The sequence below is a fragment of the Grus americana genome, chromosome 10, assembly GCF_028858705.1.
Source record: "Grus americana isolate bGruAme1 chromosome 10, bGruAme1.mat, whole genome shotgun sequence".
Classification (NCBI taxonomy): domain Eukaryota; kingdom Metazoa; phylum Chordata; class Aves; order Gruiformes; family Gruidae; genus Grus; species Grus americana.
The window spans coordinates 4799318-4823310 of record NC_072861.1 but is presented as its reverse complement, the minus strand read 5'-3'; the positions used below and the strand labels follow the sequence as shown (position 1 = coordinate 4823310).

The 23993-nt window shown below is 38.2% G+C and overlaps 1 protein-coding gene across 9 annotated transcripts in view; it reads right to left on the bottom strand.

Moving 5' to 3' along the window:
• Positions 1 to 23993, bottom strand: part of ACSBG1 (acyl-CoA synthetase bubblegum family member 1) — a 47085-nt gene that overhangs the window by 16935 nt on the left and 6157 nt on the right. For 3 of the 9 annotated variants that reach the window (XM_054836222.1, XM_054836224.1, XM_054836220.1), the window contains 5 exons: positions 13027 to 13109; positions 4179 to 4396; positions 3418 to 3506; positions 2519 to 2639; positions 540 to 620 (listed from right to left, as the gene is read on the bottom strand). In XM_054836222.1, coding sequence (XP_054692197.1) covers positions 540 to 620; positions 2519 to 2639; positions 3418 to 3506; positions 4179 to 4310 — 423 coding nt within the window. In that variant the 5' untranslated portion in view covers positions 4311 to 4396; positions 13027 to 13109. Of the gene's footprint in view, positions 1 to 539; positions 621 to 2518; positions 2640 to 3417; positions 3507 to 3711; positions 3759 to 4178; positions 4397 to 13026; positions 13110 to 16013; positions 16330 to 18110; positions 18252 to 21820; positions 21912 to 22417; positions 22549 to 23993 lie in introns of those variants that run through there. The other 6 variants (XM_054836219.1, XM_054836226.1, XM_054836223.1 and 3 more) reach the window with 5 other exon arrangements.

The window sequence follows — 23993 nt, the reverse complement described above, 5'->3', positions numbered from 1 at the left end:
CCTTTTTTCTGCTTTATTTTTACCATGTGATATGAACATTTTACATATACTAAGAAAATGTGCTCTAGTGTAGTCCTTAGCTATTTCTCTTCACTTGTTGCCTATCACCAGAAATATTTGGTGCAAAAAAAAATGCAACTATCACCTGTAAAAGTACAAGCATTTTCATACTCTTGGATCCAGCGTAACTGACCACAATGCAGTTTTCACTAGCACTACTGGACAGCTTTATTTTTAATGGTTTGAGGGTATACATTCCTACCAGAAGCCTACAGGTGTTTTGTTAATCCAGTCAAGAGTAAAAAGCCAGGAAGACACAAGACAGACAGTAAAGCAAGGTATCTCTAATTTTAAATGTCAAGTAGCAAACATGAAGTTACAGGTAAATTAAAGAGAAAAAGCTGATGAAGCTTTTGAATGTGTTTGCTGGAATACAGCAATGCATTCTAAATGGTAGAATTCCACAGATTAAACACAGTAGAAATTCATCAAATAGATAATACCCCATGAACTGTAACTCTGTTCTAGCATTCACATACCGTATGCAAATTTGGATGTCTCTCTGGAATGGAGTCCTTATATAGCACAACAGCTTTCAAGTGTGGCAAGCGATTCCAGATCTGTTGGATTTTTTAGAACAAATTTATTATTTATGATTCATATCTTGTGCGGGGTTTCTTTTTCCCCCACTAAAATACTGCCAAAACTGTAATGGCTTGACAGTCACAAGAAACCTCTCCATCCTCAGATATTCTGCCCTAAACTCACAGCCAACAAAGCTTAACAACATGGAGGGGAGAAGGAGGGGAAAGAAGGAGATGCTACACAGTCTGCTCTAGAAAATCTGTTTTCAGTCAAAAGATTTAAGAAAAAAATACATCAGAAATGGCTCCTTGTCTTCCTTCCTCTTAATGCACCAAAGGGCACATCAAAGAAGAGTTTAAGTCAAGCTAGAAGCTGACCCTAGCTGCTGTGGTTACTAATAAAGATAGAGGAAGTCCCACAGCAAAAACTGTTGTTAAACTGCTAAAAACCCTTCTACCTTCTTAAAGAAAAAAAGGAAAGGAAGCCATGTACACATTTTAAGGAAAAATAAAAATATAAAGCTGCAGGCTTACAGGAAGACAGCAATGGCTGCTGCTCTTTCTCTGCTTTGCGTGGCCTGCAGAGAGCATGCATTTCACTGAACTTTGTGGCACCCAGTGCCTCATAGATGCCTTTGAATTAATCACATTCTTAACTGACTTGATCCATCTGTGCTAATACAAAAGCTGTAGCTTGATGGTAGCCATTATGTCTATATTATTAGAAGGATAACATGGAAATGTTATGTTATTATTTCAGTCTTGGGTTCCTCCAGAAAATAAAAAGTTTCAAAAAACCCTCAGCTGGATAAAGCAGTGCTGGCCAGAGCAGTCTTTTCTTTTTCTAGATAGAAATGTGTATGAATCAAATCCCTCAAGTTCTTCAATTTATATTCTTTTCTCCACATCCATGACAACATAGCCTGGTATATAAGTCAATGATAGTGCAGGAAGGATTGTCTGATTGTATCTTTTTCCAGAATACTTATAAAAATCTCTTGTCCTTCAAATTGCATATAAACTACAAAAATACAAAAGCAATTATTGTATAACTTATATGAAATACATTTGAAAAAAATCCACCGATGTTTTCTCTCTGGCAGGTCCACGTTTTTGGCAGAGAACTCCATCATGGAGGGCCCCTGTGCTTCAGCAAACAGTGCAACGTGATGCAAGTTTGATGACTCGTCTCCAGCCACGGGCCTCCCTCAACATCTCACTGACAGACAAGCCCTTCCCAGGGAACTGCTCTTCTCCTCCCACAAGTCACACGACAGTGATCTTTCAATCAAGTCAAGTTGGTCTCTCAATCTGGCAGCCCTGCAGAAACCCATTTAAAGCTGCCAAGAGTTTTGTCATAATTGTGACTGTTCACTTAAAAAGCCTCCTCCCTTCTCACTAAAGTCTATCTCATGTCAACCATCATGCTATCAAAGTGCAGTAAACTCAACAGCCCTAATGGTGTAAAATTACCAGTAGGAAAAGATGGTATTTTGGAAAGAAGAAATTCTGAACACTAACATCCTTAATATTTCAATGCAAGGCATTTACAAACTTGCATCATCCTAATCTCTTTTATTCAAGTGCTCTGTCCTTTTCCAAACTTTATAACATCACCACCTGATGCATCAGGTGGTGATGTTATAAACACAGGATCAAAATGTGGGTTTTTTTCCCAGGTAAGTTTGCAGTGAACCAGCCAGTAAGGTCTCTGCCAGACAGAATCACAACTGCTTAGACATGACCCACAGACACTATAGAGAACAGAGCTGCAAGTTATCCAATAGCTCAAACACCAGATACCAGATTTCCCAATAAGAACATTCCCATGAAAGGTTTCACAATACAGACAGTGAATATGGTATTTGGGACCAATACAGCATCAAGAAATGGGTAAAATATGTCCTTTAAGTAAGCATTCAGCCACCTTGTACCTGCATTATCTTGTCCAATTGTTTCCAATTTTCCACAACCATGATATTGGTCTTGCTGTCATAAGCAATGTAGTGGCAGGCCTCTGGAGAATTGGTTGTATATATTCCTGTGACAATTCCTCTGTATCGAAAATGTATATATAAGAACCCATATGTATATATTGATATACACACACACTATATATGCACTTACTATCAAAAAATAATAATCAAAGATCAGATGAAAACTTAAAGAGTATGAAGATGTGGAAGTAAACAGCAGCACAGCTGTCGTGTGTTTCAAGTATTCAGATATACATTAATATCTCTGATATATGCACACTGCAAAAATTAATCTCTGAACTCGATTCAGTAGAAGATGCCGTAGGCTAGGATTCAGCATTTTAACCCACTACACAAGAGTTAGCTCAGGAAGTGTTAAAACACACTTATGTCCTCTTTCTGTTCAAGCTGCACACAGGTACCAATTTGAATTTCACTGGCACAAAAACAGCTTAAGAGGTAAAAATCCAAATTGTATAAACAGGTAGCAGGATAGAAGGAATCAGGCTAGTTAGTATTTATCTGTCACTTCATCTACTTCCAACATATCCTGCTGTAGGCAAATATCATTAACATAAAAGTGGGAACCTCATCTGTTTCCCACCTCTTCCAGTGACAAGATACTGTACAATAGCTTCTGTGTGACTGTGACAGTTAAGCCCATAGCAAACAGGATCAATTTATAAGCATCTAGACTATTTCAGATATACTGAAAGCTATGAGACTCCAGCAGGTTGCTCAACATGCTCATTAGTTGCAGCACAACTTCCAAGACATGACACCAAATTTGCTACATTTCCAGACCTAGCAAAACAGAAATCCCCAAATTCCCCACAAAACCAAACAAAATATCTTACCCAGCAAAAACAGCTCCAACAGCTGAGATGAACCATTCTGGAGAATTAAATCCAAGGATTGCTACACTGTGGAATCGTTCAAGACCAAGCTTAAAAATAATGAGCATAAGGTTATATAATATAGATACACTGGGAGAAACATACAGCATGAAACATCCATACCATAAACCGTGAAAAGTTTTGATTTATTTATTATTTCGGTAGTGACAAGACAGGTCCAGCACATCTCTATGTTGATATCCATAGCAAAACCAGTATTTATCAGCCATTAATATGATCTAAACTTTCCACTACCTTCTCCTGTCTAGTTCAGCTGGTTGATCTCTGCTGTCCAGAAAGGCCTGAAAAACAGAACTTTTCAATATGAACAAGAGCATAATGAGTACTAATCTTACCCTACGTTTAGAATGTTTTAAGACTTGTCTTTATCTTGCCAAATTCATGACAGTGCTGCTTTCGCCTATTTTTCTTTTGTTAATCTTAAGGCCTTATGCTGAGTTTTGTACCCATGCCCCAGTGAGATAGCATGACACAGCAGCTCTTCACTTGAAGTCAAGCTCCCTTAACAGCAGGGCTATCTTTGACCAAAACCAGTTTTCATCATTATTATTGCAATAAAGAATATGACTGCTGATCTTCAATTAATGGGAAAAGCCTCTTGCATTGTGTTTTTGAGGGTTTTTTGGTGTGGGTTTTTTTGAGAGCTTGATTGTTTTTTTAAGGACACAAAGGCAGAAAAAGGAATTGTTTCCTGTACCTACCTTCAAGAAGCTCTTGGCCGCTTTCCTGGAGAGGCAATAATATTCCGAAAAAGTTATTTTCTCCCACTTTCCATTCTTTTTGCTGGCCAAAGCATTAAGGGATCCATATTTTTCTAGGCTCTCCTTGAACATCTGATGAACTGTTATGGGAGTCTGTGGACATGAGTTATCTATTCTCAGTCTGACTCTGCCATCAGCAAAGGAAGTCCACAGGGACTCTGGAAAGTAAAGTATTATCATCAAGGTATTCTATTGTGTGACTGGGTACCAAAAGACGAGAACTGAAAAAAGACTGCAGGACTAACCATAACTCTGGCACATCCCACCTTTTGCGATAAGGGCTTTCCAATTTTATAGCTATCAAAAATCCATGTAGAAAGAGAAATCTTTACTTCTTACAATTTGTTCTGCATCTCAAATAAAAGTGCCACCATACAGAATTATGCTCATCTTCTGCGTCTTACAGGCACATCACCAATTCCAGAAGATTCTGCTTGCTGTTGCTCAGCCCTGCACAACCCACTACCTCCTTGGAGCAGCTTGTGAACCAAAAGGCTACAGAAATCGGAAACCTCTGTCCCTGTTCAGCATGCAAGCTCCTTTTGCTCATCATAGCTCTCTCCTCCCTGCCTCCTCCCCGCTCCCCCCCCCCAACTATTCTGCTTCATCCTGCCCCTGTTCCCTGCTACTTCCCACAGTTTTGGTTTTTTTTTTCCCCTTGGTCATCTACCCTGTGTTCTGGTATGTATATCCACTCCACTCACTCCTGTCTTGCCCTATTTCCACATCATCCTTCACCACCTCCTGCTCTTGCCTTCCTCACCCTGTTTTTCCTACCATCCACTTTTTCCACCCCTGTATTATTCCTCCTCTTCCTTGACAGGACACAGACACAGAGCATCAACTTGGCTCTCACCGCTGGTGCCAAGGACTGGGGCAGTCCCTGGTATTCGCAAAAAATGACTCTCTCAAACATTCTGCTTGGCTTTTACAAATCCAGCAAGAAGCAGGCTGAGTATAAATATGCTCCTTCGAGAATCTAGGGGTTAGTAAGTTGGCAAAACTTAGGCGAATTCTCACAAAAAGCCACTCACAATTCCCCTACCAAGCAGCCAGCTCCCATACTTCTGAACAAAATAGTACAAGAACATTTTAAGAACATTTTTTTTCCCTTTGATTTACTTTCTTAAATGAAGAAATATTTTTAGCATAAACATAAAAAAATAAATATTCTACAGAGAGCTGGTAGAAAATTTCAGACCAAAGAGCTTAGAATGTTCATGTAAAGAATGCTCAGCTAGTATCTATACTGTGCCTAGTACCTCAGTGGCTGAAAAAAGTACACCTGGGGCGTTCAAAAGCTCAACGTGCTTCACAGCCCTCAAAGGCTATTCCTCTAGTTACTTCACAGAGGGCCTGGAAATTACCTCTCTGAGCATTTCCAGCAATATATGAACACATCAACGATAGCTGGATCCACATGAGCACTTCATAATGCACTTGCAGCCCCCCTCAAGTAAGTCAAACTATTTCTGAAGATTTTGCTGCCCCATGCTATACCGTAGCATGTGCAGAGCATTTTGGAAAAAAAGAAAGTTCACCTTTCTACCCCCTCCCAGGCAAGGAGATAAAACCCCTGGTGCAGAAAGTGAACTAAGCAGTCAATGCTCTGATGTGTGTCAATCCAGGATTAATGTTCCCGACTCACATCATGTTCCATTCACATTCCTGACTCACAGTGTGGCGTTGTTACAAACAGAAACTAATAATGACAGCAATAAATACAAATAAAGCTGCTTAATCTCCATGTGCCTTCATTTTCTCATGTGTAAATTGCATATAATGATTTTCAAAACATAGGTGTGGAGCTTTGCTTAGGTCAGTGGAGGAAGGGCATCATAAATTCAGGCAGTTTAGAAAACAAGTAGCTATGAATAATTCTAGGTAACAGACAGACAGACTTTATCAAAGTGTAAACATTGGCACCAAACAAATATTTCATAAGTAGTGAAGGCAAAGCAAGGGTTTCTGCACTTAACCCCAATCCTGGTGTGAAAAGCATGAAAGGTAAGACCTGTCACAGACAGAAGCTAGCGTTAATCCAAATGCTTATTTTCTGCAGTGACACACCAAAGCCCAGACAAAAAAACTCTATACGATGTTCTGGCTTCTAAACCAACAAAGATGGCAGGGATTGCAAGTGTGGCTGGGCACAAGTGGGTGACTGCTCTGTTGAAAACAAACTTATAACATACGGAGCTAAAATAGGGCATTCTAGTCCATGTATTATAAAAAACTCCCTTGAACAAAGAGTATCTCTCTTCAAGGGAACTGAAAATAGTAGCAACGTTCCTACATTAACATTACAAAAGTTACATAATTACTGCCTTTTTGCTGCAGACATATAGTAGATAATAGAATAGTTTCCAGAGAGAAAAGTGAGAAATCAATCAAATCATTGCAGTATCTATACACAGAATCCAAAAACATACTTTGAAACTGAGTCTCCTTTTGCTTTTCTTTATGCAGCTTTGCTGGTGTCAAAAAGGCATCTTTGATTCATACCAAAGACTAAGAACAGTATCAGTTTCACAGAGACTCAGTGAAACACCTTAATAATGTATCTACCTATCTATATATCTCGTAAAGGAATATAAACTTGAACGCCCATTCAGTGTCTGTTCTTGCATGTATTTGCAGGTAGAACTTAAATATAAATAGTTCCTAAATGTAGATAAGCCAAATAATTCTAAAGATTAACTATTCTGTCCCACAGAATTTGTAAAAACAGCAGAACATGAACAATATATTCTGCTGTGGGTATGCAGAGGGACTTTGAGCAGAGGGCTCGTTCTTCACAGAAAGAGCCTGGGAAGGAATGCTTGACTAAATACTGAATGAATTGATTATACACTTTGGGAAAATCAAAACAGGTGCTCTACCTCACTAGCATCTGAAAGTCAAATTGCAACGTCCAGGCTGGAAATGAACTCAGTACTACCTGAAACCAAAGTGGAAATGAGAATAAAGATCCTTTAAATACACAATGAGCATTGGTACATCATACACCCATAGGTTTACAGAGAGCATAAGACGACATAAAGTCAAAATACTTGTACTTTGTACAAAGTACACAGCTCAAAGTACTTATTGCCAATGAAAGTTCCCTATATGCAAGCAAAGAGGAATATTCGTTCCCTTCCTCTTTCTTCAGTAACTGCTGCTACCTGCACTATACTTTGTACCCAAAATGCTTTTTCATTCACCAATATGTGATCTTGGCTCACGTCCTTCATAGGAATTCACTGAAGGTCAGAGATGGTAAGAAAACATTTACTCCTAAGAAAACTATTTTGCCAGACAAAACAAAAAATGGCAGAGATTTTATTCAGGTAGTTAGTCTTGACTTTCACTCTGTAAGCCTATTCAAGTGGTTTTTTCCTCCCTTGTCACTCTCCTCCAAGGCCAAACTCCATGATCAGACTAAATTTTCCATGTTTCACTTGTTTTTGCTGCTGGAGTAAGAGACAGCTCAGAGTAGTCTCATACATAGTGTATAACAGGACGACTGTACTGCAGTTTGTCTTAGAAATTGCTGATCTAATTTTGTACTTTAGGTGTGCAATTTTTCCAGTAAAATATAAGTTTTCTGCAAGAAACTTTACAGGGGAAAAAAATTCAGTTAAAAACGTTGTTTAAAGCTGTTACCATTTAAAAACCGCTGTGAGAGTTTTCAACTGATCTTTTACAAGACAACCCTGGACTTGTGAACATTTACACATGAATACTGATTTATAAAAGTGTATTTATTATTCAGATATTTTCTACCACATTTGAAATAATCCACAGCATAAACACATTATAATTTCTGTATTTTTATCAGCCAATTGTTATTCCTTTCCACCATGTATGACTGAACAGCCGTGACATGGTACAGGCTCTCTCCCCCAGCCTAGATATAAAAAAATTATTTTGAAGAGATGAACAAACAGCAAGTTCATATATTTTTTCACATGAATAATCAGTCTGGCTGAAACTGACGGACCTCTGGGATGTATGAAAGAGACTGCATACTAGCAAAAAAAAATTTAAAAGAAATACACCAATTTAAATATTTATATAATAAATACAAATATTTATAAATTTAAAATACACCAGTTTAAAGCTAATATATGAATGAAACCTTCTTCTCTCTGTGCACTACTTGACCTGCAAGTATTCTAGTGACTGCCAGAATGGATTTGTGAACGTAAATGAATTCTGATGTTTATGGAAGAACAACTCAGAGCTATATAAAATGCAAAAGAACCAAGGTCACCTTTCAGACCAGTAAACAGACGGGCTGATTATGGAATGGCCCTGCTGCGTGACCTGAGTAACTCCAGGCGATATTCCACAGATGTGCCCCGAGAAACGGGAACTAAAACAATAATATAACTTCTGCTTCAAACTGATTCAGATTTAACTCACAAAACAGTATCTTGGTTATATGCCAGTTCCTGCAAAACATCACTCTGCTCTAATGACGAGAGAAGGAATTCAGCTCTTTGCTGGAGGCGTTTCCGACAGACAGTCATCATCCCAGATTCCACAGCTATGATGCCATCACATCCTGCTGACAACACAAATACATCATTCCTCCTCTCACCCATTATTTTTTAATTTTCCTCATGATGTCTGTGGCCCTGAAAGCTTAACTTCTTTTTAGTGAAAGCTGGAGCTGAGTATACAAAGGCTGGAGTCAGAGCTTGGCATCTGTGTCAAACTTCCCCTTGTGCCAATGAACAGATTAAACAGATGTACAGAACTTCTGTATTTCAGGTGAATCTGAATGTATCAGACAGAATACATACACAGCGATTCTTTTTAAAAAAATACAGAAACCAGCTTCCTGTTGCTTGCCTTGCCACAGTTGGGGGAGGAGGAGGGTTTTCTGCTACATTATCAATTTTCCAAAATAAGCATGTAACTTTAAGCTCTCAAACAGAAAAGACTGAATAAATAGCTGAAATGTTTTTAAATTCGCCAAAACACACACAAATATTTGAGTTCATGGAAGTGTGCACTTTTTCCATTGGAGGAAAAGGGGACATTTATGAATCGCAATAAAATATACTGCTCTTCACATCAGTAAGCTACCACCAATGTGGATCAGAGAAATAATATATCCTCCAAAGAATGGCTCTACAAACTGATGTGGAGGGAGTGGTGCATCAGGATGAGTACAAAATAAGCTTCATAACAATACTGACGCTTCTAAAACTGATTACGACGCACCAAAATGGAAGCATATGCAGGGTGTAATCAGGAGGTAACGTCACTACAGAAACATTGCCTGGGCATGCAGGAAGGGAAAGTCAAAACTCAGTTGGAATTGAAATTGGTGAGTGACGCAAAGAGCTGCAAGAAGGGCTTCTACAGGTACACTGACAGCCAAAAGGGAGAACCAAGGATATCCTGGGCAACTTACAGAGGACATGAAAAGGGCTGATGTACTCTGTGCCACCTTAACCTTGGTCTTCACTGGCAAGAACAGGCTTCTGCGCCTAGTGGCAGGTGAAAATTTTACCTGCAACAACAGAGGAAGATCAAAGTAGAGACCACTTACACAAGTGGGACACGTACAAAGAGCGTACACTGAGAGACCAGGCCAAAGTCATCACAAGGCTGCTCTCCATCATCTTTGAAAAAGCATGACAGGAAAAAGGCAAATGTCACACCTGTCTTCAAAAAGGGAAAGAAAGAGGATTCAAATAACTAAAGGCCAATCAGACTCACCTCAGTCCATGGGAAGGCTATAGAACAAACTCTCCTAGAGATTGTTTTGAGCCACAAAATGGTGACTGAGACCAGCCAGAATGGACAGACTTGATTTGGCCTTGGTAAATCCAACTCAACTGCCTTCCACGACGAGATGGCTGGCTCTGAGATGGAAGAGCAGTGCTATGTTGTTTACTTACAACAAGGTCTCCCCCAGCATCCTTGGAAGGTTTGGACCGGATGGAGTTGGAGTAACAGATGGATAAAAAATTGGCAGGATAATTAGTCGTCGAGAACAGTGGTCAACATTTCTAAGTCTAGCTAGCAGTCAATTACAAGTAACATTCTTCAGGGGTTAGTCCTGAGAACGATACTATTTACGACTGCATTATTGTCTTGGACAATAGAATGCAACCTCACCAGCTTCAAAGATGACAGCAAACTTGGGGAATTGGCCAACATGCCAAAAGGTAGGGCTGTCATTCAGATGGACCTCGGCAAAACGGGCTGACAAACTTCAAAGCTCAACAAGGGTGAACGTAAGTCTTGCACTTAGGGTAGGATAACCCCATGAAACAGCACAGACTGGATGCCAGCTAGCTCATCAAAAAAACCTCTGTGGTTCCTCGTGGACAAGTTGAACGCGAGTCAGTCGAACATTCCAGTGGAGATAAAGGCTAACTACATCCTAGGCTGCATTAGCAAGATTATGGCTAGCAAAGAAAGTGATTATTTCCCCCTACTCAGTACTCATGAGGTTGCACCTGAAGCAATGTGCAACCTCGGAAGCCCTAGTACAAGAGAGAGATCCTGACAAATTGCAGCAAGGCCAGAAGAAGAGGGCCTCCCAGATGGTCAGGGGCCTGGAGCATACCATGTATGAGAAGCCCCTAGAGGAGACTGGTTTCTTCAATCTGAAGAAGAGAAGATAAAGAATGAATCTAACTGCAGTCTGCCACAGACTGAAAGGGGTGCTGCAAAGACAACAGATTCTTCTCAGAGGCACACAGCAGAAGAACAAGAGGCAATGGAAATGAGCTGCAGCAAGGAAAATTCTTGCTAGACAAAGAAAAATAATTTCACAATGCAGATGACTCAGCCTAAGAAGAGGGACTGAGAGGCTGTGGAATCTCTGTCCTTGGAGGTTTTCAAAATTCAGCTGAACAAAGCCAGGAGCCCTCCTATAAGCAGAAAGCTGGACTAGTTGCCCTCCAGTGGTCTTTTCCAAATGTAAATTATTTTGCGATTCCATTGGTATAAAACCAGCACGAATGAGATCTCTTTTAACTTTACACTGGTTTTAAGCCAATATAACGCTTGCTGCCAACAGTAAGGTTACTCTGGATTTACATATGCATTAGGAAAACCAAAATCTGGCCTGGTTCCACAGGAATAAGCTTCTATACATTGGTGGGAAAAAAAAAAATGGGGAAAAATTTCTAGAATAATCTGCCATACTTATTAGACAAATTACTCCTGAGGTTGCAGAAGACATCAATTATAAAATGAGACAGTTCTGCACAACTAGAAAACATCAGAATCTCCTCCTTTTCTCTTGATACACAAAGCAGACCCACTGCAACTAGACACTGAGCTTCCTTCTCCCCAAAGATTTTTTTGGGAGAAGTCTTTGACATTCAGTCCTCACTTTACCACTCAGCACCTGCATAGGTGTGTGATGTTTCCAAGTCAAACGCTGCTTCTCATTTAAATGGATAACAAGTAGTGCCACAGATTCCCAAAGTCAAATAAAAGACGAAGGGTAACTTAAATCATAAGCTCCTGATTCATCAACTTAGAAACATATCTAAACACAAATAAAGGGACTGCTTAATTAAAATGGCTGGGGTGTGACTTGTGTTTGCAGGAAAGTTATGATGGAACAGCTGGAACAGCTTTTACCCTCACTTGTTCACCTCACCTTTCTTCCAGAGGCTGTGGTCACCTCTGCAGGAGTGGCTGAATGGCATGTGCATTCCTTCTGGAGCACTGTGGTTTACACCCCAGCACATTACTCTAAACTGCATCCAACAGCAACCTCTGGGAGAAAAGCAGGGAAGATAGCTGACAGCAATAACCAGTGTCCCAGATAAATTCTTAGAAAAATAGGTCAGAGCCTTCACAAGCACACAAACAAGTATTCTGCAGAATCGCAGCCTCAGTAATAATCTACATACACAATGTGTGTCCCAACCAGTTCAATAAAATACCCTGAAAATTTGAAAACAGAAGGTAGTTATCACCTTTATCCACCCAAATTTATTTCCTGCTTACTAAAAAACAAAAAGCAAATTGCTAGCAGTTCATTTCTTGGAAGAAACCTATTGTGTATCCCGAATTACCTTTTTTAAAATAAATATATATGTATGTATACATATGTATAAAGTTTGCACATGAGAGTCCTATATAGATCTGTTATTTCTTCAGTCTCCACTTCCAGTCATTGCTCCAATTGTCTCACAGAACAAATATTCCCTGTTTAAACGAGCAAATTTAGAGAGCAGCAGCAGCCTCACCAAGGCAACAGGGAGCTCCCTCAGGGCTGCAAGCCCTCCAAAGACCCTTGGAAAGTTCTGCTAGTAAACTCCTTTAAGCCACATGATAGCACAGCTAGGTTAATTTACCACTGCAATTGGTTTAAAATTACAGTAGTATGCATATGCTACAATGCAACACTGAACTGATCAAAGTATAGATATTCTTTTACAGCCTCCAGCTATTACACAGTATGCCAAATCCTCAGTCGTTGACAGCTGGTAGGTAGGCTGTGATGCCAAAGGTAGCACAAGAATTGGTACGATTTTCCATGGGATCAGGCTATTTTTCACTTGTATCTAGTAATCATCTAAAATACAGAAAAAAAAAAAAAAATGGGAGAAACTACTGAATTCCTGCAAGTTTACAGAACACTCCTGAAAATTTTTCAGTTGCCCTGATACACTTCAGTTAAATTTTATTTTTGGCTGCCTCTCCTTATCCCAGCCCTGAAAAATTGTCAGCCATAACTTGCTAGAACAGACACAAAAATTACATTAAAAAAATTCTAAAAAGAGCTCAAATTTCCAGGGATCATCTTTCACATGCCTACCTGTTGGCTCTATGCCTTCACCTTGGGTCTCCTCCAAATGAAGCAGCAAATCTCTGCAGACAGTCTGTGCATCTGTACAGGTTCTAGAAGAAAATATACCTATTAAAAAGTTATCCAGGAGTGCTAGTAGGATCCACTACAATCAACACACAATATATCCAAGGGAAGATAAAAAACACAGCTTGCAAGCACTTAGAAATACAAACAGGAGAAAATTGAAAGCTCCGAGGAACAAAGAACATTTTGCCTCTTTGTTGCAAACTCCACTACAATCAGGTTAAACAGGGAAATGCCTTCACTCCACGGATATGGAATTCTTATTTCATACAGTGGACTTTTGGTTTCAACATCATTCACTAAACCAGATGGAGACACTAATTTTGAATCTTGACAGAGAGGCCATGAACCATGCAAGTATAAAGAATGAATTAGCAATCTCAACCTTGACCATACTGCCACTGTACTAACATCACGGTACCTTGTGAATTGTCACTGTTGACACCTGTTGAAGCTCTAAGGTTAGGGGGTTTTTTGCTGTTGTTTGTGGCTAGGAAAAGATCTAGTTCCTAATGCCAATAATAAAGTTTATCAAAAACTTCACCAAAGCAACAAATTATCATTATCACATGGATGAAATTAACCTTTCTTGGCTTACATTAACCAGACAAAGTTTAAAGCACAGATAATATAAACTCAAAATCAGAAAGTCTGTAAGGTAACAGACTGCAAAGGATTATATGAGCAAAATATCTAAACAACAATTAAGAATTTAGAAATTAATGACTGCATAAAGCAATGCACTGCAGATTATTCATGAATAGCAGCATGCAGATATTTTAATTTAGCTGACTTCATTTAATAGAACAAGGGGTAGGAATCAGCAGCCTTCAGAGGCCAAGAACAAGTTTGGATTACCTTCATTCCCTCTCAACAGGTACAACAGAAGAGTCTTGAATGAAGCTCAGGAAGTCCCTCCCTCCACATGGTAACAAATTAACTCAAAACATAGGAAAAGAAAGTCCAAACAATGCCCTTCCCAGCTTTCAAATAATAACAGCTTCAAAAGCAGGTTTTTTTTTTTTACACAGCAGTGTCAGGTAGCAAACAGTAGGACCAAACACTACGTCAGACATTATTTCTTATTTCCTATTAACAACTACATTTTGTAGAATAACTATATGTAGGACGCTCCTAGAATTTATTATTGTTGTTAATAATGAAATTATACTTTAAGAAAGCCTTAACCAAGCTGGATCCCTTTTACAAGAATTTAGCAGAGTCTGTAATTCTTCACTCATCAGCAGTGACAATCGCAGTTCATTTCCTCCCTTGCTACTACGACGCTGCAGATCTCTGTCACAAAGCAGAGGCACAGCTGAAGAAAAATGAGAAGTCATCATTAATCTTGCCTGTGAGGATATTTCCTCTCTTGTTAATGGCATAATGGGACAAAACATGAAAAGGCTTGTCTGATAAGCAGAGAGTTAGGCTCTGAAAATAGTCACTGGCTTAGTGAAGGCAGATGTTGATGAGAAACTGAGTAATTTAAACATGGTGGGGGGGATTACGCTGCATTTTGAAAGGTAAGTCTGTGTTTAATATATGGGAAAATGGTGACTTAATGAAGTGGGATTGCAAGGACAGAATGATAGACCAGGAAGACATATTTTGAAATAAAAACAAAACATCTGAAATAATTTAAAACCATGTTTGTCTGCCATTGCAAAACACTTAATAGGTCTTGAAATTTTTCCTGTTAAAAGATCAAACTACATTTGATCTTTAGAAATCTAGTGCAATCTTTCCCTTTAAATATCTTTTGAATACTAAAGCTTTTTAAATTTTTATTTTTTTTGCCAAAAAAATAAAGCCTTAGTCAAAAGGTAACTGAAGGTTACTCTTGCCAAAAATGAATAGCAAAAAAGCTCTCAGAAGAGAACAGATCTGATTAGTAACATATCAAAAGAGCCTCCTTTGAGGCTACTTAAAACTTTTAATAATCATCATTAGTGACTTTTCCCAGATAAAAATCTCTTTAGCTTTATTCTCATCCAACTGTTATTGGATACTGTGTTCAGTTTATATTATGTTTCCTTAATAGAAAAATATTCAACCAACAAGTCTGAACTTCTGGACTTACTCTGGTAATGCTTCAACACGCAAGGGTTGTATGAGGAGCTCTATGCATCTAACATCTTCAGGAGCGTTACAGTTAGTAATGCTGCATGCAAAGTAGCTGTTACCTGCATCTATGGACTAAGCAATTTGAGAGTTGGAGGGGGTTTTGCACTTAAAAGTACAACTAAGAAATTTTCTCTTCCATCAACAATTTCTTGTGTCTATTCCGAACCGTTCTTGCTGAGTGAAAGAATATGTTTTTAATGCTGTTACTTTAAATTTTTAAAGTTATAACTCCTAACAAAAGCTAAGTAAAGAGCCAAAAATGGTTATGTTACCTGGAATTTTTCAAGTAAGACTGAATCGAGCAGAATTCTGTGGGACTGCTTGATCAAGAGCTTAATGAGCATACTGCAGCAAGGAGAAAATGCATTGCAGAATTATGGTTTGGCGGTGAGATGCCCCAGCAAAACCAAAATGCTTTGGAGATTTGGACTTTGGCTGCTGAATTTGTTACTAAGGCTGAAGTTTTGCATAAATTATTAATGTTATTAGTGCAGGGACAGCACGTTCCAAAATCCAACTACCAGCTTAAAAGGAGATTTTCTACATCCGATTTTCGCTTTAAAAAAGTTTATGATTCCAAAGGTAATACGTAAAAACCTCTACAAAGCACGCACAGAGAATTTAACAGTAGAGGTCACTTTAGCAAGCCAATTAGAACAAATTGCAGTCACATTACCCATTAGAACTAAACAAAGCATACTTCTGTATAACTCCATTAGCAGGAGTGGTTTTTGAATGACAATATTTCCTGATGTGATTTCGGATTGAATTTTAAGGTACCATTCTATCAAACACAACCTCACCTGCTGCACACCCATCCTTCACCCGAGACAGAGGCACAGCATGCTCAGATTGACTGGCTTATCCAGAGCTTTGGGGCAAATCCTAACTTAGCACAACTCACTGGCAGCTGTCACCGCTACTTCGCACCAGTTGGACACTGTATCGTACTGAAGCTGTTCTCACACATCAGGCCAACCTAAAAAGCAAGAATTTGAACATACTCTGTATTGAATTAACAAAGGGAAAGCCTCCTTTCCTTCTTTGTTTCCAAGACTGTAACTCTCGGAAAGCTCTAGTGAGTTTTATCTTTGCAAACCAGTGGAAGTAATGCATGCGCGACTGATATCACAATGGTAAAATAATGACTGATGTAACTGACAGTCCTGGTGATGCTTCACCAGAAGCAAAGCATCCAATCTGAATTTGCTGGCATAGCAATTACTTTTCTATAACTAAGTGTATTTGATGAAAACCAATAAATACAGTACCATTTCTCATCATAACTACAGAAACTACATGTAACAGCTAAATCTCTCTACTTTTTTCATTATGAAATGTCAGTGCTCTTTTCCTGAAGTTACACATTAGAAAACCTGGTTTTTTCTGTTACCATAATGATACTGAGTTTCTGATTAACAGCACTACTTGCTGTGATACTAATTTCCATAATTTTTTAGTTTCAAAGGACTTTGGAATTGGCCTTTTCCTTCCACGAGCTCTACATTTCCTTCTCCAGTAATTGGAATTTCTGCTTATATCTCATATTCTAGGTCAAATATGGTCAGATATTTGCCATCTTCTGAATTCTCTCCTTAGAGTAAAATCTTGTCAAAATACTAAGAATTAAACTGAAAAGAATCTATACAGTCAGTATTTAATATGATAATGAACTGATGATTTCTATGGAGATCCAAAATGTTTTACAGAAATTCTCACTTTAATAAGCCTCACAGAGTACAGTGATTGTCCTGTACAGTTAGGTTAGAATCTTTCCTCTGAAATTTAAAAACTATGAACTTTATGTTGTTGGGTTGAATATATTTTGGCCTTAATTCTGCAGAGCGATTTCTAAGATCACAAACTGCACCAACAGAATACAAACACTGTTATGCAACAGTTATATTATCATGAGATTTAAGGGGGAAGTTATTTGTTAAACTTGTCATATATATAGTGGCAAATGAACAGACACTTTTTTGTATTCCTATTCTTTATCACTATCGTTCAACTCCTGTAGCTTTGTAAATGTTAAATTTTTATCAGTTGGCCCTCTACAGGAGTTATTAGAATTTAAAAAAACCCCAAACATCTTTGTATAAACTTGCAAAAATAAACAGTTTATCAAATGATAACTACATATGTATATTGTAAATATATTATTCAGCACAAGGTATTTCTTTAGATTTCAGGGTATCTAGTCACAACCCTTTAAATACCTGTATCAAGTAAAAGTACCTTAAGTCTGGAAATCGCATTCACAACAAAGGTTTAAACAAATTTTGGGGGGTTTTGGGGGGTGGTGGGGTGTGTTGTGTTTTGGATTTTTTGGGTGCAATTGTAACAGTCAATAGTTCAGTCTATGTATTCAGCCAGAGTATCCTACCTTAGCTTCCAGACTTAAGCTGCCTGGATTCAAGACAAAGCTACCATCTCCTCCTCCCTTTCCTGGTATTTCTAACGCAGAGGCTTCTCCCATTACATAGTTTCTCGAGTCTCACCTTGTTCCTGGATAATGTTGTACCACATGCATCAACTCATTATATAATGAAAATATTTTTATTAATGAATTTTCTTCTGGTTTAACGTACGGGAAACATTAACTGTTGAAGATACCACATTCATATATCATCAGAGAAGTTGAGATTAATGCGATGCCTAATTTTAGAAGAATAAGCTATATGTTCAAGGTGCAAAGCTAAGGCTATGGTCAACCACGTTAGTGCAGTTTGTGCCTGCTTAACTTCCAAGGCTTTATTATAAGCTATTGTAGGACTTGCGTTCTTTCTTCCCTTCAAAATAAATTATCCTGCAGATTGTCTATAACAAAGAACACAGCCAATAAAGAGGGAATGCTCAGTTACAGTGTCTGCTGAATGCATGCAATTTCTGTCACTTACGTGCTTTTCCAAAAAGCAATCTGTTTAGCTTCTCCTGGGAATATTGCTTCCAGACTCAGTGGCTTTCAGGAAGGCCCACTTGTGTTTTGCCCACACTGTGATGATCCAAAGCAGTGCAGCTCCTTCATCTGCTTCACTGTTCCTCTGAGCATATCTTTTACAAGCTCACCCACCAGGCTACTTTCAAGTGACAATAAGCATATTACTACATATTTCTTAGAACACAGTCTCCGCCTTACAATTAAACTCCTTTCTCTGCTTGCCTTGCCCAAAGAAATATTTTATAATATGCAGGTGTTTATCTTGGAGAGCAAGGTGCGCAAATCCCCATTCACACAAGTACTTTTTTCTCATACGCTTTTGTTGAATTGACTTTCCTAACCATTAAACACAAATCTTATTTAATACAAAAAAATAGCCTGAACAGGAAAACATGCATTTTTACCCAAGGCAGAACTTCTTCATGAATTGTTTTCATCTTTCCCTGCTTGCTTCTCCTGAGGATGACATGGTGAATTTAATCTCTAAACTCCTATAGCTTGGTTGTTTGATTATTTAAGCAATCCATAATACAGTAGATGAAAAAAATGCTTCTTCCAATCAGCGTGCATCTTCTGCTGCTTCATTCTTTGTGACAAATGTCCTAAATCTCTCTGTTCTAACAATAGGAAATATTTTTTTCCCCTAAGCTTTTCTACATGTTCTCCAGGACAATCCAGATATATACATTCCATCAGCCTTAATCTACATTAGAGCTGCTTTTGTTAGTATGTCTTGGGTCTACATCTGCACATTCCAAAATACTTTTAATTGGGTGTTAGGCATTTTCAACAGCTCACTGGGGTATTTGAATTCAAGATGGAATCTTTAAGTAATCATCTGACAATTCTTTTGGCATCAAAACGCAATGGCTTAAATTACCTACGGGTACCTGTGAAAACTTTAACGATCCTGGCAGTCCGCCTAGAAACTTCGTAAACTAAATATCTTCATCTGGATCCCATTCATTAGTAATCCTTTCCCAATTCCCCACCTATCTTGCAAGTGCTGAATCCAGTATTTTAAAACAGAGCTCTGGGTAAAGGCTGTAGGAGGGAGCGCAAGACAATAAATTTAGAATCATGAGCCTGTGCTAGCGTTCTACACGAAGACAATAAAGTCACTCTGACTTAAATCAATGTAGCAACATAGTACCATTTGGCTTTGACAGCTCAGCAGCTGAACAGAAATCTGTGGCCAGCACACAAACAGCCAAGTAGGAAATACTACATCTCCAGACTCTAAGGAGCTATGAATTGTTACCCAAGACATTTTAAAGATGTTGTCTCGTTTTCTACGGCATCAAGAAAAAAATCCACAATAATGACACAAAACATTAGTTCTTTAAACTCTAATTTTGTATTACATGTATGATTCTTCCTACGTTAAGGAGCACAGTGAAGAGTCACAAGAGGTCCTCGTGGTCCTTTACAGGGACATTGCTGCCTATTATGACTGGTCATCTTATTTACTAATTACTCCTCTATTTAAATTAGGGCATTGTAATATATTCATTCCTTGTTCCATTTAAAATTTACCTCTGTCCTCAAAGAACAGGTTAGATTTAGGTTTTAATTAGTTTTCATACTCTTATGAAACTTTTAGGGGGCCACAAATCAGCCCAGATGTGTTCCTACTCTTGCAAAAAGGGTCAGCTGATTAGACCATCAGTTTGCTTTTCACAGTGCACAAGAAACCAGTCTTTCTCAAATTATTCATCTAACTTCTTCCCACACAAAGGTACCTTTAAAAGCAACATAAATGCTTAATAAAGAACAAAATTCTGAAGGTAACAGCTGAGACCTATTTTACCATAACACAGTTGGCACACATCTTCTAGTAAAGCCTATTTCTTTATTTAAAAAAAACCCCACAGTATTTTTTTTCTTTTGTTATGACTAAGTATCCTCAAAAATCAGGCCATTTATTTTGGTGAGCAGACCAGTTTTACAGATAGCTGAGAACTATGTGGGTGAATGGGAAGGAATGAACAATGTATTCAGCCTTTTTTTATTCCCCCCCAAAAAGGCTCTATTCAGCAGTTACAGTGTACTACAACCCTTCACTGACCTTGGTACAGATTTTCTGGCTCTGTTCTCTCCCACACAGCAAAACCCCAGTCCTGAAACTGAAATCTTCCAGTAGCTGCCTCTGCAGGGCTATTTGCACAGAGTGCAGCAAAGTTAGGTCACACAGAACTCATTATTTCATCTCTTCCTCATTTTTTTAGGTCACACAGATTCAATTTCAGCCTTATAAAATATCTTCTTTCCCTCTTTCCATTTTGCTAGAATTTTCTTTGTCTCGTTCTTCCTATCTGGAATCCTACTTCCAGCATACCAAAAAAGGTATATAAAGTTTGCTACCTAACTTCAAACCACACCAGGTAAACAACTATTTAACAGGACAACATGCACTGACTTCTTCAAAAAACTAACAAAGAAGTAATTATGCCAAGGACTTTGAATGCATCAAAAGTATTTTGGAGTTCTAGTCTCTGTCATATTCTTTCACTAGAAATTCAGAAACAAAGCCAATGCTAAACATCTTTCTAATGCAGGAAGCTTAAATTTCCTGTTTGCAGTAGATGCAAACCACTATATATATATAAAAATTCTCTTTGAGCTTTTTTTTAATAAACAAAACATGGAAACTTCTTTTTTTGTTTATGCATGCCACAAATAGCAGCATGCATGAACCAAAATAGAGGTATTATTACTAATTTAGCAAAATCCTAACTTTCATGAGTCAGTGTGTACATATACCCATAGCAATCACAAGTCAAATACTGTTTTATGATCTTCGGACAGCTTAAAAAAAAAGAAAATTCTAGTATTAACTGCATTAGGACTCCAGAAGCAACAAGAAGAACAAAACATTCAAAAGCTTTCAAAGATTTCTTAAACATTTTTCTTTTCCAAAAATGTTAAGTCTACAGTTTGCTCCTAATGATGCTTATCCAGGATTACAAAGCCCAGAACAAAAGAAACTATTATGATAAAAGCGATCCTAACAAACTGTTTACCTGAAAGGGTCAAGCAAATCTTCCAAGTGATAAAACATACAAGTTGTTACCTAAACAAAGGTGCAGTTAGATTTAACTTAACAGAAAAGTAATTATTTACCTTATACAATAGTTCAGTCTCTGGGAGTGGATAATTAGTACTCAGCAATATTGACAAACTTGATATTATAATCAGAAGTTAAAATAATTCCTATGAGATGTGATGTTTATTCTTAAAATAGATATTTCCAAAAATTCTAGAGATGCGGAGCTTTCTCTAACCATTCCCATGAAGGGGTAACGGGAAAAAGAAAGTATTTTTTCTATTTTGTGCTGCCTAGGACAGAAAGACGACTGCAACCAGTAGGGTTATCTTACATGAAAAAAAGATAATGTAAACCCTCTTCTAAAAAAGAAGTTCCCCAGTCCGTGCTCTAAGACATGGGTTACCTGGTTAAGTTCTGTTGCCTTTGATGGAAAGATGCTCAACCACAAAGGCCAATTACCATCTAAGGATTATTCCCTCAAATTCAGGAAGGAAGAGACATCTACTTCCATGGCTGCAGCTAGCGTATTTTTGAAAGTCCATTCAAAGTACATTACATGCATTGTAATAAGTGCAGAGCAACTGGTACTGAACTTCTGGAGTCTTCAGTGCCGCTCTTACCATAAGACACATGAAGGGAGATGAACAGAAGCATCGGCTGTGTTTTTTCTTGTCTGTCTGAAATTTTCTATTTTCAGGTATTGGAGAATGTCTGTAATCTCACCACATGGTTGAAAAGCCATTAATCATTTAATATACCAAAGCATAAGAGCTTACCAGTATTTTCAGCTAGCATTCCATATTTTTGCTAAGCTGTGAGCAGCTGAGCCACAGAAGGCTAAACATACCTCTTGTCAGAACAGTCATACACCAACCTCTACTGAGCCCACTTCTGGGGCTAAGAGCCTCTGTGCTATAAAATGAACGCTATACAACTAAGATATATGCAAACAAGATACAAGCAACATAGTCCATACCAAATGATGCCATTAGGTTTAATGCCAAACTAGAAGTTAGCACAGGAGAATAAATCCATTTAGAATCATTACAATTTTCTCTCATGCTAGCCTCAAAACATACACCTTATTCTGCATTAGATAGCAGAGACACCATTACGCAGAAAAGGTTCTTGTGGATCTGCGCAGTAGTAGAAGACAAGTTTAAGTTGTAAAGAATTGGTAAATCAGTTTGTTAACATAAATGCTCAAGCTACTTTACCCATTTTCATAGCTTTCTGAAATATTCATTGCATTTTCATCTTGTAATTTTTTCGTAAGAGTCTCTCCACTGTTAGACATGCTGACAAACCCTCTACAGCTGGTCACAAATATGCTGAAGAACTGTGCGGGTCAGGCATAAATAAGCTACTTGGACAACTGAAGAAGCCAACAGTAACTGGTTATTTGTTAAAAAAACCAACACGTAATACAAGAGGAGGAGACTACAGCTACAAAAGCTATTTCTTTCTGATTTTAACATGCTTGAAATGTCGCAGTGCCTGTGAGCTGCTTACTGTTAAACTTTCTTTTAATTCAGTTTTCTTTAATTATCCATGAGAAGAATTTTAATGAGTCTACAATGCTTTAAGATGCAAATCTTTTCTTTTGCCAAGATTTCCAACAAATTTGTTCACAGAAGTTGAAGCAATTGTAATTTTATTAACTCTAGTTTCAAAAAAGAACACTCAATGAAGTTATTTTCTTAAAAAAAAATGCAGATTAATTGCATTAGGAAATGCCTTCAAGTCAATTATACCTATGAAACCCAGTACTGCAACAGCCAAGCACCTCCTCCAGCATCACAACTACACCAGCACTTCATCAACTTCACCAAACCAGGCCTATCATACACTGTAGAAGTTTCTACACGTGACTAAACAAATTATTTCCCAGGATGTAACAAAGTCTAGTTTAGCTACTTAGGCTACTTCTATACAACTAAACAAAAAAGATCCAGGGAACAGCTCAAGCCACCCACTGTGAGCACCTTCCCTGGGACAGTTTTGGTCTGTGCAAACTGGCATTTCCCTACACCAGGGGATAACCCAGGCCAGGCGCTGTTACTGGGAGACGATGCTAATGACATCGTCATTATGGAGGAGGAAGAGAGGGATGCAAGCTGTGCCATGCCATTTGCCTTCAGAGCCAGAGAACACGATCTAGAATGTTTTATGTAGTGGTACAAAGACAGCCCATGGTGATTAGGAAAATGTAAGACTAGCAAACATTTGACTTTCTAGAAAGATGTGAATTTTATTCCAAAGTAGCTTGCACCATATCCAAATGCCTAAATGTAATAATGCAACTTGAAATGAAAGGAAAATAAAGCAAACTTCGCAGTGGGATTCTAAGAGGTCTATTCTCACACCAAAAACTTGCTTTGAAAATACCTGAACACAGAACAGGGGATATTTCAATGGTAGAAATGTGTCATCTTATGCAGCTAAAATTCATTTTTTGTCAGGATTGATTTAGTTCCTTTATTGTGGGATAATTCTACAAATTCCCCCTTTGTTTTGAAGATTCTTTTCAGAAAGATGCTAGGTATCTTCCATGGGTTTACAACTAGTTTTCCAGAAATATCATCAAGAAAACAGGATTAAACTCTGTTGCAAGAAATCTCACTGTTTGTTTCTTCTTCTGGTCATCTAAAACATGCTATGTTACATGAAGGAATCAAATCAGACAACCACAAATTACCTTGCTTGTGTTGCATCTTGGTAGCAGGCTGGTCTCATGGAAGGAAAATGGCTGTTAATTCTCTAAAACTTGTACTTTCAGCAAATAAGCAGAAA